This window comes from Notolabrus celidotus, chromosome 23, assembly GCF_009762535.1.
Source record: "Notolabrus celidotus isolate fNotCel1 chromosome 23, fNotCel1.pri, whole genome shotgun sequence".
Lineage (NCBI taxonomy): Eukaryota > Metazoa > Chordata > Actinopteri > Labriformes > Labridae > Notolabrus > Notolabrus celidotus.
In genome coordinates this window covers 21,860,108-21,878,141 of record NC_048294.1, presented here as the reverse complement: position 1 = coordinate 21,878,141, position 18,034 = coordinate 21,860,108, and the positions used below count along the sequence as shown (strand labels likewise).

Genomic DNA, 18,034 nt, shown 5'->3' with positions numbered 1-18,034 from the left:
GTTATGTTTTGTTATAAGCTTCTGAGAACAAGATGATTAAATAGGACTATCTCAGAAGCTATAAAAATATTCCCAACACAATAATAAACAGTCCAATTATACTTTTTCATATCTCCTAGTCTGATATTAAATGACCATTTAAACATTACAACTCCATTTTCCTCCCAATCTGATAAGTATTCTGGTTAAATGTGGACTGAAAGGGTTTCATTTGGGTCAGAATAATCAGAGGTCTTCATAATCTGTTCTGCTGCACCCGAGACGACACGTCACACACTTGAGGAGAGACAGAACAGCTGCTCTGACAAGCCACAAACACAGCAGAAAAAAAAGTGTGTGAGTGCATTCAAGGGTCTGCACCAGTGACCCAAGATTTGTGTTGTTTAGGAAAACATGCCAGGGGGATGTCAACACCTGTCATGTAGTTGCAAAACACCCAGTGTCACTGCTGACAGAGCATCTTCTTCCAAACACACACACACACACACACACACACACATTAGAGAGCAGAGATGTCTCACAGATGCACTGGCTTTCTCTCTATTTTATGGACTGTAAATGATGAAAAAAGGTATCTTAATACAACAAAAACTTTCCTTTTTCTGCTGCACAATTGACAAAGTTTTAGGGGGACTATGGAGAGCCAGGAAGAACAAACCCAGACACTGTGAGTTTGAAGGAATCAAGGCTTTTCGGTCCACTTTGAAGTCCAATAGGTGAATTTCTCAGCAGCTTGAGTTCATGTAGATATATATTCTCTGCAGATAAAACAGTTCCTTGTGGTCCTCGTCTGCAGTTCGATGTTTCTGAATGATGTGTCTGCAATTAAAGGAACTGTGCAACGATTCACTGTGCAATAATTTTGATGTAGAGTTAAGCCTGATTTATACTTCTGCATCGTCAATTACACAACAGGGGCTAACGCAGACATGAGAACCACATACTTCTGCGTCGATGTGTCCATGACGCGCAACAATACTCCGCCGAAACACTTAAGGGCCGTGTGGTCTTTCTGATCGTCTGGTTGCCTGCTTCAGGCCCCGCTACGATCTCTGTTTACTTTTCCACAGCAATTCAGAGCGTGTTCTGTTAATCTACAGCTGATACATGTTGCTGTTTATCATACAGACATGATAACTTAGTCTTCAATGAGTGGGGATCCCGGAAGTGCTGTAAATGCTGTAAATACAATGCTACCGAGCCAACCAATCACAGTGCTTGCGGTCTGCGTCGATTCAACGCGTATTTACATTTTGCTGAGGTGCGCGTCCGCTATGTGTGTAGGCCTCTGCGTAGGTACAGGAGCAACGTGGCCCTCTGCTGTAGACTACGCCGTAGATTCGACATAGAAGTATAAATCAGGTTACAAATGACTCCCTAAGGAATCAAGAAGTCATAAAATAATGATGCAATATCAGTAAGAGATAATGTATAATAAGCATGAAGCTATGCAAATTAGAATCTGCAGGGTGAGCAGGACCCTGATGCAAAAATAGATTTTTTTTTTCCACAGTGTCAACAGGCAGAGGTTAAATGTGTTGGATTTTAAACTTCTCCCTGGTACATCCACCTCTGTGGATCATGTGATCAAAGCTCCATTAGAGCCACTAAGCAGGCTTTTTGTGAGAACCACATTAGCATATCTGTTCAAATTAAATTCTGCACACTAGTCTGCTCCAAGCAGCAGGAACGTTAACCCAGTCTCTAGAACAGGCTGAAGAACAGACACAGCTGCTTGATGTAATGAACCCAGACACAGCTATCTGGAAGGGCAGTATTCAGTCATATTTAATCATTACAAAAAAAAAATCTCCCTCGGTTTTGTGAGTCAAACAAGGCGAAAACTGCTTTAAGTCTGACCTCATCCTGACACAAATCATAACACTGTCCTCGCTGACAGATCTGATTGTCTGGATCTGTCCATCAAATGTGGTTTCGTCTTTGTAACTTGCATTTTTCTTGAAGTTTCACTGTCTGTATTTAATGATGATGTCTTTATTGCTTCCACTGTGGTAACTGTCTGTCTCTCTCTGATTCAATAACCAGAAAATGCCTTTGACAAATTATTTCTCAGAAAAATAGGGACCTTCCTCAAGACTTTTTCCTCAAGCAAGAGCTCTAAATTCATGCTGTGCAGTGTGTAAACTCCATATAATGATGCAACCAAGTGGTAAAGAAGGGCATGCATGTGGTCTCATAATTAATAATCTTGTAAAGATGTATGCAAAGGGAACAAGCAAATGAAAGCTGACAAATTCTAAGAATTAGACGCATAACAAATGTTATCATCAGCAAAAGACAAATCAGACATAAGTTTGAATGTATCAATATAATGTTGTGATTACTACTTAGCTGATTGAAATACTTGATTCTGATTGGTCAAAATCACTTACTTGACGGCAGGGTGTTGCCGGATCCCACATTTCAGTTCACATCTCCCTTCTGCCTGTTGACACTGTGGCAGAAATGTAAGTCAGCATATATGTATATATATATATATATATATATATATATATATGTATATATAAGTTAGATTTTTTATGGAATTTTTGCCTTTATCGATATAACAGCTGAAGAGAAACAGGAAATGTGGTGAGTAGAGAGTGGATGGAGACATGCATCAAATGGTCGAGGCTGGGAGTCGAATCAGCGACCACTGCAACAAGTCAGGTGGTAAGCTAATGACTGTCAGGAACTAGGATAACAACCATACTTAGGACCCATTGTGACTACCTGAACACATCCAAGACTGTTAAGCCCCGTTTCCACCAAGTGGTTCAGTCCGGTTCGTCTCAGTACGGCACGCATTTTGTGGCGTTTCCATTGACTAAACCGCGACAGGTCCCTAAATTACTGAGCCGTACCATCCCACTTTTTGGTACCCTTCCGTTGGGGTGCCAGACATACCGATCTGACCCCAGAAGGTGGAGCTAGAAACACTGCAGTCTGTTGATCGGTCGAAAGAATCATCACCTCCCGTGCGACAGCGGTAATAACGAACAATACATAACCCCACCATGTTTAAATCTCCAGTGGACTTCAGGTAGATCACTTTTCTTGTTTGGAAAATGGCGTCAAGAAATGTTCCATGTTCGACCACGGAGGTGCAGACTTTCCTTGCGTTTTTCTTCTTTGTTGCATTTATTAGCGGGATACACTGTGTCGCGCTGCCATGATGTCACGCTATTATGTAGCTGACGCGGCTATTGGCATCTGGCTTACATAACGCCCACCAAGTAGGGCCAGTTGGCTGTGGAAACGCAAACAGGATCAGGGGTTACCGATCCGACCCGTACCAAACTGTACTGATATACCAGACTGCTTGGTGGAAACAAGCCATTAGAGGCTTATATTTTCTAGCGTTTCCCCAGTCTGGCCAGAACTGAAGAAGCCTTTCAGAGGAGAGGTGAAATGTCTTCAAGAATTTCTACAGAGTCCAATTGTCTTTTCGGATCGAGCTTTGAACTGCAACAAGGACTATAGCCAGGGGTGTACGCTTACACTGCTAGGCCAATGGAGCCCAGATCAGCATATTTTTTATATAAATGTGTAAATCATTTGGAGAACAAAACTTTGGATTTGTGGTTAATAGCTAACCGATTACCAGCAGGGAAAAGAGAGTGCCAAAACAGGAGGTTGGTTATAGGACACAAGGAGCGGAATGAATGAGACTTTGTCCAAATTGAATAAAACAGACATGATCAAACACCGAAGGATGAAGTGATGGGCTTTGACAATGTTTAAGGAGTGGATGACTGAAAAATAAACACTTGAGAAATACTCTAAAAGTTACAGGGCAGAAGATCTTTATCAAATGCTGATGTCATTTTCTGCATCACTTTACCGTAAATGAAAATGTTAAGTCTAAACCCGCTTACTACACTTTATGCCTAATGTAACACAAGTGCTAATGGACCCAGACCAGCGCCCTGTGGAGCTCCATTACTGATATAAACATGTCTTAGTTTCACACCTTTAAATCAGGTTCAAACTAACCGGACTTTGCAGATGGATCGACTCCTTATTCCTTTGGTGTTGGTCTTAGAAGTTACTATATCGAAACATTAAGAGGCTCAAAATCACATAATTGAGTAGACATCGAGTAACATCTGTTTTGGTGTTGAAATTATATATTAATTACTGTGCATCACAAGAGAAAAAAAACAAGGGGCATAATGGTGTGCATGTTCTCCCTGAGTTTCCTTAGACAGCAACAAATTGTACACTGAAAGGTTTTGTTTACTCCTAAACGAAGCAATGAGACCTCAAAGTGCATCAAATGAAGATTACTAAATATAAATAAACCAACAAATTGATCGGCTGTGCTTGTAAAACAGTAACAACATCATTTCATGTATTTAGTTTGATGAAAAACCACTGATTTACCATAAAAACGTCTCCCACTGTGATCTGAATGAGGCAACACAAGAGTCAGGAGTGTTACATTTTATTTGGTCTTATATCTTTTTGAGCTTTTTCCTTTGTTTTTTTTTTCCACAGGTTAAAACCCATTATAATAGTCAAGAGAAATAAAAACATTTTCACATACTGTATACAGAAATAGTCCTCTTGACACACAGAACAATAAAAACAGTTGATTAGGCCCAGCCCAGTGCGAGATTTCACAAAAATGCAATAAAATTTTTCAAAGCCCGACGACTGAGAGATGTAAAAATGGCTGCCAGGGCAATGCAACAGTTTGCGTTATCACATCGCCTAGGTTGTAATAAAACACATAATGAGACATGGAAATGAATCTGGAACGATGACAATAAAAGCAAAGAGATACAAAGACAGAAAGGAGGTCCAACTTTGTTCACTACTTTAGGGCAGTGACAAAAAATCCTCTTCTCTATCGAGCAGTTTTATGCACATAAAATCCGTATGGGTGCCTCAAGGGGACATTAAACTGTGATTCTTAAGAAGTGGGATTTATGGACTGTACATTATTATCTTAATTTGAGCTCTTATGGAGAACTTCCTGCTGCATAAACACTTGTGTGTGTAGAGGAATTATTATGACAGGTTTCATCGAACTGAAGAAGTTGAATGTAAAAATTAGCGCCACACGTGAAGCACCCATACACACATCTTAAATACTCCAGTGAAAACCTAAAAAAAAAGAGTTTGAAGCAATCAATCCATCATCCTAAGGTAGACTGCGTCCATGGCCATCTAAAAATAGTTTGATCCAGTGTGTAAGACGATGGCCATTCATAAATATCCCCCCCTTTGCACAAGTTTTGGAAACGTCCTCATAGCCGGCTGCTTGGAAGCTGTCGGAGGGAAAAGCCTGTTACAGCACAGAGAGAGATTTGACCAGTGAGTCATGGGGATTTGTACCATCCAAAACCATTTTAAATTGCCTCAGAGGATCATTTAGAGTTCACTTATTTAAGCCCAGCATTAGCACCTGAAAGAGACCACCTGCTGTTAAACACCCTCAAGCTGGAGTCTAATACTTTAGCCTGAATGATATCCCAGACTTAGACGACTTTAATCAGGTTAGGGGCCAGAAGCATCTTAGCCCTGATCCAGGACCAACATGCTACCTGTTCTGGATGTCTCTTTAATGGAACTAGGACATTTTGGACGATTTGTTTTAATTTTGGATATGTTGACAACGCAAGTAACCATTGGAAGCACGTCGATGGAACTTTTCCTCTGCTTTTCAAGCAACTTTCATCCTCCTGTATACCAATTTAAACATAAACTTGAGGTCTGAAATGTTCTTCAATATTTGCAGCAAATTGACACTGCATCATTCATTGGATACAATTGAAATATTGCTTTTACATATTTTTACTTCGGTGAATATTTCCTGCAAATTTGTGCTTCAAATAAAGACGTCGCAACAGTCGCAAATCCATAAAGATCATAGCATTTCGGTGAAAATCCAAGCAAAGTATGACAATACATTGACCCCTCTGAACAGCACAACAGTTCCCTCTAAATGAAGCCAAAACTTGGAGAGCTGCCCCTACTGACTGGCTGCAGAATTACAGAATTTTGCTCGTGGTGCCAATTTATTCCAAAAGTATCTATTACACTAAAATGCATTCATACCACGCTGTGTTAAGTTGTTGAATGGAAGAGGAACTTCTGAGCATTTCAAAGTTTTGGTTAAGGTGATAGGAGGCTGCTGACAAATACGAAACGACTTCCAAATAGTTGTAGAATCACAAAGCTTCAATAGATTGTAATCTCTGGTTGAAGCTGCACCTGTAGATCAAGCTTCTGCACCCTGACTCAGGACATAACGTAGACAAACTGAAGAGAGTTCTGAAAGAAATCACTGCTTTTATCTGTGAACAATTCGGAGGACACGGCAGGATTTCATTTTTTCTTTAAACTTTTGGCACAAGGGCCGCTTACTGAACCTGAGCTCTGCAGCACATTCATAAACGCTCCACCAATAGAAATTTCCAGATCGAACGGCTTCGAGAATTCGAGGACAATCACTCAGTAATTGAGTGTCATAATCACAACGAGGGGCTGTTGTGTTCAGTGCGGAGTGGACGGGGCGAGTGTGTGTGGACCTTGGACTTAATGACCTCTCAGAAAAAATCCATGTTTATTTTCTTATCAGAGCGGCAGCCTTTTCGAAGGGCCATCACTGTGGTCTTGGAAACGAATCGGTCTCTTTTCATGGCGTCCATTCATTCAGTTTTTCGTTGTTAGAGGAAAGGAGGACAGCAGATGGTGACCTTGGATGCACAGACTGAAAAGAATGAGGACTAATACTCACACTTTGGGAGGCTGGGCATTAATTTAGGCACCTGGTGGCGCCTCGTGTGAATGTGGCTTTTGTCCACGTCCCTTTTGGGATGTGCGATTCCTGTACAGTCAATGAAAGGTTGTATTTGATCATTAAGTCTCGGCCTGTTAATGCCAAACAAAGGCCTGGGCAGGTGTTCCAGTTTAATATGAGCCAGAGAGAGCAATCATGTGTCTGCGGCCCTGACGTCTGGCTTTGAGACAGCTGAAACGAGTCTGATAACCAGGTATATTTGTAACCTTCACTTAATTGAACACAAGTGAAGGCAGCAAAGGTAAATGGGGTGAGAGCCGCTGAAATGTCAGGCCATCAATTTTGTCATTTTGGAATTTACTCCTCACTGACCCGCCAAGGCAAGATTTCATCTGTGAAGATAAAACAGCCTTCATCCTTGTTGAATCATTTCCTATCATCTCAGCTCCTACAAAACATGATTCAGCTGGAGCAGATTAAGAAATGTAATCCTTGTCTGACTTGTCCTGCTCGCCTCCTTCAGGTCAAACACCAGCACAGAGTGTAAGGACCACATAAATATAGAGCTTTATGTATTTTAAGGAAGTGAAAACTTTTTCTCCTTTATTTAAATAAAACACACTCCTCTCATTAATTTAGCGTTGATTGTTGATATTGCACGGCTCTGTGGAATTCGGGCTTCTGATTGGCCGGTTACAACATTCCACAGTCTGTTATTGCTGTTAACAGACCAGTGCTTCAAATGCACTCTAAATGACTTGGTAGACTTTGTGGGAACTTTATCCAATCATTGATCTGCAGGTAGACATCAGACACTCATCCAACACGACAACAGAGAATGAGAAAGAGAAAATGGAACAAGGTATGGGCTGATGTTGTGATAAAAGACTGGCTGCTAGAAAATTAAATGTTGACAGACTGCAAGATACAGTGCAGACAACCTTTATCAGGTGCTGCTGATGTTAATGTGGTCCGCTCTACCTCATGTCACTTCACCGTTTATGGAAATATTCAATTAGCTGTGCATCATAAAAGCTTCATGCTAACTTTTGGGAGGCTACAAAGCTAACTGTGGGATAGATTTAACACTTTTTAGTAAAAAGAAAAGTCATCTGATTGTTGTCGAGTTAATTATCTGTGACAAACTGTTGCTCTGGAAGTAGCCGGGCCGTTAAAGCAGATATATACTCCTCCATGATTCTGCATCTTCCTGTTTTTGCATTTCCTGCTGTACATTATCAACAACTTGACACCTTTGGTTATAGATTTAGAAATATTCGTTTTAAGCTTCATAACAGACATGCATTAACGCATTCCCATTGCACTATTATCTTCCAACCATCCTTGTACATGATGATGTCTGTTACATTTAGAAAAGTCTACACTCTGCAGGTTCTGTGCAGGTGTGTGCCCTGTCAATCAACAGGTTTGCCCACTTGTAAGTATACCAAATGTTTTCTTAAACGCATGATTATGATCCAATTAGGGGGCCAAATTTGCAATCCTGTCAGGTCATGTGCATTTGGTGATGGTGGCAGTTGCATGTGCATGATGAAAACTTATCCAGAACAGCGCCATTTTCTGGGTAAAATGCCGTAGCACAATGAAATACCTCTCTCTTCGTTTTATACTGGCATATTGGTCACACTGCAGCTATCTTTCCAGATGAAAACAGGGATTCAAAATGTGTTTTATTCACCAGATTGGAAGGCATCTTAGTGTGTTCGCCTCCAGCAGCTTTATGGTTTCAGTGCTGATGTTTTCAACCTTTAAACTTCAGATGTGTCCACTTTAAAAAGTATTATTTCTAGTGTTATTACAGCTTAGAGTACAGAAGAGCTCAAAACTTTTACACGACTGCAGCTAGAGTTGAATCAAATGCCTAATCAAGTTCATTCATATAATTAGTCTGCATGTAAACATATGCACTGCATTAAGCTTTAGAATGAGCGTAACCCTGCTGAACTGCCGCTCACCCCTCACAAAGCTCGTAAATAAGCAGCTGGCGGCGTGCGCTCTTTATCTGGAGGATAATAGCTCTGATTTCTCGCCCTGAAACTGAAACACAACCGCTGCTCAGGAGGAGCCTCTCGTGTGATGAGGGTCAGGGCCTTTGGCTTGTCCATTGTGCCGATTCATTAGCTCTTATTCATGTAATGTATTGACCATTTGCCATTCACTGATTAAGGCCAAGAGTATGAGTTTGATCTTTGAATTTAGATCATCAAATCCAGCCCGCTGCCTCTGCGGCGCTGAGAGTGGATCACCGGTGGCCAGAAATGGTTCTCTCCTGCTGAGCTTTCACTCCCATTCTTGCTGTCAGTTTGCACTTGGAGACGCTGATTTGCAGTGACGGATGGAGGTGACGCCTGGAAGAGCTGAGCGTCACAAACAACTCATCAGGACTTTTTTTTTTTATTGCTGTCAGCTGCAGCGGGCGAGTGGCAGTTATGGTTCCTAAATCTGACAGCCAAAACCAAAAAATGGACGTCCCTGTCCACAAAAGACTTCCGAAAACATGTCCTGAGTACTCCCTCAGCTTCCCAACCAGAGCTCTCTGTGTTTCACATCTGCAGGTCTCACTTCATCTACATTTGTGTCAGAAAATAAGCAGAAAAATGGAGTTTAATATTCATTTCTGAAATTGTCTTGCCTCTTCAAATGAACCACGCTCAAAAGGAAGCAAACTCAGACGTCAACAATGGGCGATAACTTAACCACAAATGAAAGGGACGGTGACGAGCCGCTGGCGCAGGTTACATTTCATCAATCAGTCGGCATTTGCAAGCTTGATGGAAAACGGCAGGTAACACTTTTCAACATCAGAATCTAAGTGCAGAACAGAGCGGAACAAACAGACGAGACATGACTGGCAGGCTGGAGTGGATACTTGACACACACGCAGAATTTGTGACAGAAATAATCTGCCAGACGTTTCAATCATCTCAATTTCCACCGTGTTTCCTTTCTCCTCCGCAGAGCTCTGACAACAACAACAGCCATCTGAGCCTAATGACTATCAGAGGAGAGCTCTTGTGGCTTTGTGTGTTGACACGAAGAGACGAGGCAATAACTCATCACTTGTCACGTCGGTAAAATGTTGTCGGAGCGGACAGGAGAGCGAGGAGAGGTGGGGAACACTGCTGAGAGAGACACAATCTATATTAAACCTCCAACTTCTGCACAGCATGGAGGACGAGGCAGAGCGCTCAGTCAGGTGAGAGCAGGTGAGCGATTCCATCAGACCAGAGGTTATCATGACAGATATACCTGCTCCAATCTGCATGTTAACCAGCGTTTCAAAATCAATCTACGTCTAACAGAGACGCCTACTGCTGCCATGAGCTCCACAAAGTTTGGTCTCTGCGTCAAATCAGCTCCGAAGCCGAGCTCTGAGACCTTTCACACACCGTGGCTTTGATACTGGCGGGTTTTAATGGAGGTCTCGCAGATGATAAACACACACATTAAGGTGCAACAGAAATAAACAACAAGGCTCCTGTTGGAATTAAAACATTGATTGCCTCTGCAAAAAGAACCGTCCTCTCGAATCATCACCTTTTTTTTTGAAGAGGAAAGAAACCCGGCTGCTGCTGAACCGAGCGCTCCGCCGTGTCAGGACAGAGCTGCCCTCAAGAAAACTTTCCAGAGAAGCAGGAAGCAAAGGAGTAGGATGTAGAAGAAAGAACGAAAACCTCCCACATCACCTGAGGGGGGAGGATGTAGAAAAAGGTGAGATTTCATCCGGTCAGCAGGCGAGCAGAGTGAGAAAAAAAGGCTAGAAGGAAAGAAAGACAGCTCAACCCTTCTTTGAAAGTTTGTGAATAAAAAAGGCTTCAATCAAGACGTAAGCGGATGAAGGAAGCAGCTCGATACACCTTCGGAGGAGGACGTGGGGTGCTTTTTTTCCTGAGCGTCCGGGCAAATTAATTAACCAAATATCTGAACGCTTTGTTAATGCTCCCTGCTCTTATCAAGAGGCTAATTATCCCTATCAGCCAGCTCTGTTCGTCTTTAGGATTATTAGACTAATCACAAAGCTCTCCCCTTCGGAGACGAAGCTTTCACTCTGCGTCAGAACAAAGACGTTATTGTCTTCCAATGACACGGTGTCAGAGACGAGCCCAATCAGTATTTGTAGCTGGTAACGCTCCGGCAGAGACGAGGGGAGCGGGGGGGATCTGCATCGTGCATAAGTGGGTCTCTTTGAGGTGCTGACATGCTTGACCAACATGGAGCATGTTAATGCTCCAGAACCAGAGGACTGCAGAGCGTCATTATGCCTTCATGTAACCAAACATTTAGCAGGAATAAAACTTTAAGTAATGCTGATTTATGCTTTTTCTTCCTGGTCTGAGACTTCAATAATTTAGCACCTCTACCTTTAACTTCTCCCTGCACTGTTTTGTTTTGTTTCAAAGTATCTCATCAGGACTCCACATGTTCCTGACAGCTCTTTCGGGCAATTTTAAAATGATTTAGGATGGATTTTTATAAAATAATAACAAAAGAAAGATAAAGCAAATGTGCAAGGACACAAGAGTTTGAGAGCCCCGCAGGTCTTGTCTTGCAAAGCCGGCCCACATCCCACAAGGTCAGGTCAGCTTTAGTCTGGATGGGATGCTAATTTCTGCACATTATCTCTCACCGGCTGTAAAACAAAGAGACTGGGAATGAGACACAGCTAGATCAGCTCCAGACAGAGGGAACTGAACCCAATCATTAGCAGGTCTGGAGTTTCCTCGACACCTCTCCTGTCCTCCACTTTCACTGATTTTATTGTTACAATGTCTGCTGTTCATCTGAAACATCAATTAAAGTTATCCTTGCATGTTAAAAGCTTCAGTTTTGCATGCTGTGCTATTCTGATCCCCTGATGAAAACTGGCCAATCAGAGGAAAGCAGGCTTTAAGGGATGGGGCCTTAAAGGGACAGACGCTGAACAGGTGGTTTGAGAGAAAGCCTGAGCTAATGTAAGATAAATCAGGATTTCTTCAGACTTTGAATCATGCAAAGTGACTCTTTTTGGTCCTAATTAAAAAATATAAGTCTGGAAATAAGAATTAATGGGTCGTCTTTAAAGTAAAAACACATAAAGTGCATTGAAAAGTGATCTTAAGAGGTCGCTCTAGGCTGGATAAGATATCAGAGTGGTGTAAGAGATTTTCCTTGTTTGAGATTTGAAAGGGAGGATGACCATGCATGAATGTAGGCAGGCTTTGCAAGACGACTCCTGCACCCGACTGTAAAGTTTTCCACACAGACATGTCGAAGCATTTGGCTGAACCTCCCCGCAGCCTCAGACAGGCGGTGATGAGACAGATAAACCCACAGGGAAGTATTCTCAGCTTGTTTTTGAACACTATCTGCGTTCATCTCTGCTCTCTCCCCACCTGTCTGCCACTCCACGGAGGTAAAAACAACTGATTTGCAAACGCGCTTTGTCCCGGCCCTCACATTGTCACATTCTTTGGCATTGGAAGGGAATGCAGAGGGCTCCCCCGTTCTTGTTTCCCATGCTGTGTCGCCTGCCAGCCCGATGATCTGTCCGGTCCGGTCCCTGGCATTTCCCGGGGAATGTGACTGGAATGTTATCTGCTTCCAAGAGGAATGCCTGGGTCATGGTGTTGACTTGGATTTCACCAGCCTGCCTGGAACATATCCACTCTGAGGGCTTTCTCCCAGAATGTAACAGGCCGCTGCTGCTTGAGAAGCTTTCCTTGAAAAAGTCTACACATAGCACCACATTTTCTTCCATGAAAATGCAGGGCTGATTTTTTAAACCGGTGCATCTTTCAGATTAAGCGCTTAGAGATAGAAATTAAAGACACTTCATGAAATACGGCGCTCCAATTTCCCATCGTCCTGAACACTTCAGTCTGCAGAGAGGTAGAGGCAGATGAAGCTGTGCGAGCCGCCTTATCCACCTCTGCATTGTTGCAATGCTTCAAAGGTAGGGGGAGATGAAAGCAGGGGAAACGACTACTGTGATAGAATCTGAAGATGGGACGCGTGATCTGTGTTCTGCTCCTTCAAAGGGACTCAGGAACAGAGAGAGAGGGGGAATGAAACGAGCACCAGGTATTGGTTCAAAGAGAAACATCCCACGATCCAATGTACCACCTTTCACTGGCTTTCCAAAGCAGCAGGGCGGCGACAAACAGGGCCTGTGGTGATGAAGAGGAACCCTCAGTGGGTCGAGTAAGATCCTCGTTCAGGTGCAGAAGTAGTGGAAGCGTTCAGGACTGTGTTCCTGTGATAGAGACCACACCTTTAGAACCTGTCGTCTCTGAGTTGCGTTGGAGATTTGAAGGGTTTGAGCCCCAGAGTCCTGCGGGGGTGAACCCTCTCTTTGGTTCCGTCCAGGGGTTTGCCACAGGCTGCCCAACCCAGGTCTATGAGCGGCGAGTCAGCCGGGTTCAGAGGGGCGATGCGGGACGAGGGCAGGGTGGGCGAGCCGTTAGTGGAGCACGGGGCGGACCGCGAGGTGGGGAAGGGAGCCGAAAAGGGGTCAAAGGGTGATGCCGAGTCCGAGCCACTCGAGGGGTCGGCCTTGAGGGCAAACGGGTCACAGTCTGGAGAGGGGAAGGGGTCGCAGTTGTGGAACGGGTTTGTCGGGGAGGGCTGGAATCCCAGGAGGTTGCTGTCTGAGCGGTTTGGGCTGCGGCCACCTGAGTTCACGCGGCCGGCTGAGATGAAGCTCCAGGGGTCGATTCTGGGGCGGATGGGGGACGGGCGGGGACGGGGGATGACGCTGACCTCTAGGCGACGGGTTTTGGGGCTCCAGAGGGCGGGGTTAGGGTGCAGAGAAAAGGGGACTGAAGGCTTGTCATCAGGGTCCTGGGTGTCTTGACACAATGGCAGGTCCAAAACTGGAAACGGAAACAGAGAGAAGAAACTTTAAAGCAAACTGATGTCACACTTTCATGCTCATGAGAGAGAAACTTCCAAATGATCAAACATTAAACTCTTAGTCCTGGTTTTGTTGCAATTTTGTTGCAGAGGACAGAAAAGTTGAAACAGAAATCACCTGTTGGACTCAGGCGTCATTCACCAACACGACGCTGGAGTTCTCTGCTGGCTTTACCTGATTCTACTTTCATGCTCCTCTGCTTTCAATCATGTGGTGTTCTGTCTACTGTCTGCCTGGATCCCTTTAAATTCAGTGATAAAAGCTCAGTGTTATCCAAAACTGTGTTGTCGAAAGTTTTTTAACTGGTTGGAAATCACACTTGTGTCTCCACCTTTAGATCAGGCTTTAAAACTCTTGGATCTCTCATTTCCCATCATGCAACTCACCACCTCTTCAAGGATCGCTCTTGTCTGATTAATCTTCACCTATTTTGAATGTTCTGACCTTCATTTAACAGATAAACCAGAGGAATTACTGATACTTAACAAGCTACCATTACTGAGATGGTGTCTCCCTCCAACATCTGTGGGTTTGAACGCAAGCGAGGAAACCAGTTTTCTACTTTTACTTTCAACGATGATGAAAAGGAAATCAGGAAGAAGCTGTGGAGAAACTGGAGAGGACAACTTTCCAAGAACTTTACCCCGGAACTACGTGCGTTTCGACCGGTGGACCCAGGGTCTAAATTTAGTTCAGGGGTAGATAATCTCCCCCCTAAAAAGCCCCTGCTTGCGGGGTAGTACTTTTCAAAGGTCCCGGGACTTTCAGTGTCAGTGTTTGTGGAGTTTACACAGCTGTTGAAACACAGAGGGAGTTCCTGGGAATGCAAACTAGTTTAGTTTTTATTAAGATTTCAAAATATCCTCATCAGATATTTAATGAGGGATGCATCCGGCTGAAAGTTGCCAGTTAACAGGGTCGCCGTTTAAACCAAAACACCGGCCAATCTCTGCCACGGCTTTTTGAGTTAAAAAGGATTTTAAAGCCGTGTTGAAACGTCTTTGCCACTCGTGCTTATCTCCTCTCACGTGTTGATTCAGTGAATCCATCTGTGATGAAATATAGCATCATCTAAAACAGCACCAGCTGAGTCTCTCCATGCTAACAGGCTAACTGCTGTGTAGCTCATAATGATACCTGCCTGTCTGTCTACTTATACGGTGTCATCCTTGATGAATGGCATTCCTCTTTGTTTTACTGCCCTCTACTGGTCTGGTGGTGTAGTGCATTTACTTTTTATTCCCTCCTTATGTCACTGGCCTGATTTGCACAATCTACACGGGACTTCCGTCCGCGGTTGAAACGCAGACAACAATGGGGGCACAGGAACCTTTTAGTTCAGGGGAATATAGTTCTGGGGGCTAAAAGATCCTGGAACTCTTGGTCGAAAATGCACCTTTAGTGGACACGGAACCTAATGGCAGCTATGATAGAAGACAGGACACACATTTTCAGGCTATCAATCAAATGATTTCAGTCAGCAGGAAGCAGCAACCTTCAGTTTTTAGAGTTCCTGGAGTGTCCACTTGAGGCTGGCTACAAAAGCCCAGAAGCCTCATTAACACCCATGTTAGGATGTCTGTTCTTGCAGCAGGATTATAGCAAATGCCTCCTCTAAGCCTGATTTTCTGGACTTTATGAAGCTCCTCCAGAGACACAGATGAAGTTAAACAACAGCTCCGCACGCTGAGTGAAACTCCTCAGGATAGGTAAACAGACATTTTTATATGAGAGGAGGATAAGTGGAGTCCTCCTCCTTGAGCAAAGTCACACAGTGGCAGCAGAGAGGCTGAATATTCAACATATTAAACCTCTTCATCATCTTTCCTTTCACTTTCTTGTTTTGCTTTAATTGCTTATCTTCAAATTACTCTCAAACTGCTGTACTGTTGCCCTGCTGCTCTTTTATGAGTTCAGCTCCAATCTCACAAGCATTTGCTGTTTAACATCCTGCAAAACACATAAAGCTATAGGAGAAATGGGTTCAAGCAGGAGCAGGAGAGTGGTACATGACTGTTATACAATGAAAGCACTCAATGTTGATGCAATCAGTGTAAATTAAGCACAACGTGGCCGTGTGCAGCTCAGCTGACGAACCTGCAAGTGTAAATTAATGCTGACAGGAGCATTAAACTCTGTGTAAATCAGCCTGAAAGAACATTTGCTTCCTCCGAATGTGATGTTCTCTGCCACAGAGTGTTATTTACATCAACAGCGACTCTCCAAGGCTGCCGAGCTTTTTAGCTGACTATAAAGAGCGATCAGGACTCACATGAGAAGAAACCCTCTGCATTCATCTCTCTACTTCAAGCTCACATTCACCGCCAGCATCCTCGTGGCATTATTTGTGTCTGTGCAGCACCCAAGTCTGTGTCATTACACTCAGTAAACATAATAAGATGTTCAGCTAAAACACACATGGTTTAATTGTGTGAGGGGTTTCTGCCTCTGTGTGTGCCGCTGTAATGAACACACGGCGGTTTGTGAGATTACGACTGTAAGCAGCAGAAACAGGCGATGCATGTCTGCTCCGTACCTGCAGGCAGAGCTGTGAGAACCTCTCTGTGGAGAATCCCCGGCTTTGTGAGTCAAACCAAGCAGATATAGTGTGAAATGTTACCATGGGGGACTGTTAAAGCCCTCCACAAAGCCTGCTCACTCTTCAAACAACCAATACCATCCCCTCCTTCATTACAGCTCCAAACTGTGCCAGTGCCTCCAAGAAACTCATCAGGGAGGAACATGTGAGTGTACTGTAAATCAAAGTGTTACTGATGTGCAGATAATGTCTGCTCGCATGTCACCTGAATGATGCAAAACAAAAATATAAATGCGTCCCCCGAGGACTGAAAACTGCAGGTTTTAATATATAAATATGAGGAGGAAGATGAATGCTAATCCCTCTTTTATCATGCTGCATGTGTGCATCCTTGACTTGCATGCGTTGACTCACTTCTGGGAGAAAATTTGCTGAAACTAGAATGCAAATGAGGGCGCGTACAATGAAAAATGTCAGTGATGAAGCAGATATCTCCCCCATGGATCCTCTCACAGGGATTTTCTTAAAAAGATATGTATAGCTATGGTTTGCTGACTATAACAGAGGTCTTAGATGCTCCAGAAGGTTCCTACCTCACAGTCATTATTTAGATGTTGGCTGCTCTCACTGGAGGAACATCTCCCATCTAATGAGGTTAATTTGCAACATGACAGTAATGTGACTGGGTTTAAAAAGGACACTCCAGAGGGGCTGAGTCTCTAAGATGTAAAGGTGGGAAGAGGTGCAACACTCTGTGAAAGACTGCATGAGCGAATAGATCGACAGTTTCAGAATAATGTTCATCAGTTTTGGGATTTCCTCATCTACGGTAAGAGAACCTGGAGAGACCTCTGTACCAAAGGGACATTGTGCTGGTTGGTTGCAGTGGGTAGCGCTGTTGCCTCACAGCTAGAAGGTTCCTGGTTCGAATCCCCGGCCGGGCGGGTGCCTTTCTGTGTGGAGTTTGCATGTTCTACCCGTGCATGCGTGGGTTCTCTCCGGGTTCTCCGGCTTCCTCCCACAGTCCAAATACATGCTCAGGTTGATTGATCACTCTAATTTGCCCCGTAGGTGTGAGTGTGTGCATGAATGGTTGTCTGTCTCTCTGCGTTAGCCCTGTGATAGGTTGGCGACCTGTCCAGGGTGTACCCTGCCTTCCGCCCGAAGCCAGCTGGGATAGGCTCCAGCCCCCCGTGACCCCTAACGGGATAAGCAGTCAAGATAATGGATAATGGATAATAATAACTGGTATTTATATAGCGCGTTTCAAGAAACCGAAGGTCGCTTCAAAGGGTCATGTAGGGGGCCTGGGGGATGGGTGGGGACAGCACTAGCTAACGGGGAAAGGCCTTGAAGAAAAGGTGCGTGACTGTTTTTTAAAACTGTCCAGGGTTGGGGCGCTGCGGATGTCGGGAGGGAGAGTTCCACAGAGTAGGGGCTGCCACACTGAAGGCTCTGTGACCAAAAGTCTGCAGCTTAGTCCGGGGGATGGAGAGGAGACCAAGGTACCGGGATGGAGTGTGTCTGTGGAGAAGGTCAGCCAGGTATTGGGGGGGGGGCGAGGGCATGCAGAGAAGTGTAAGTGAGGAGGAGGAGTTTATAGGAGATGCTGTACTTAACAGGGAGCCAGTGAAGGTGCATGAGAGTGGGGGTGATGTGCTGCCAGGGCTTAGTATGCATCACTGCATGGGCTCAAAATCACTATCAAAAAAACATTGCTTGTGACAACACAGTCAAACACAGTTTGTCGCTACATCCACAAAACTGAACGATGCAAAGAGGAAGCCAGATATAAACATGATCCAGAAACACGGAGACTTCTCTGGACTGA

At 44.0% G+C, this 18,034-nt stretch overlaps 1 protein-coding gene across 1 annotated transcript in view; it reads right to left on the bottom strand.

Moving 5' to 3' along the window:
* Positions 1-4,431: 4,431 nt before the first annotated feature.
* The window catches only part of LOC117807507 (mitogen-activated protein kinase kinase kinase 11), a 74,539-nt gene continuing 60,936 nt past the window's right edge, over positions 4,432-18,034 (bottom strand). Inside the window, exon 10 of the mRNA XM_034676826.1 lies at positions 4,432-13,623. Within this exon, the coding sequence (XP_034532717.1) occupies positions 13,025-13,623 (599 nt within the window). The 3' untranslated portion in view covers positions 4,432-13,024. The remainder of the gene's footprint in view (positions 13,624-18,034) is intronic.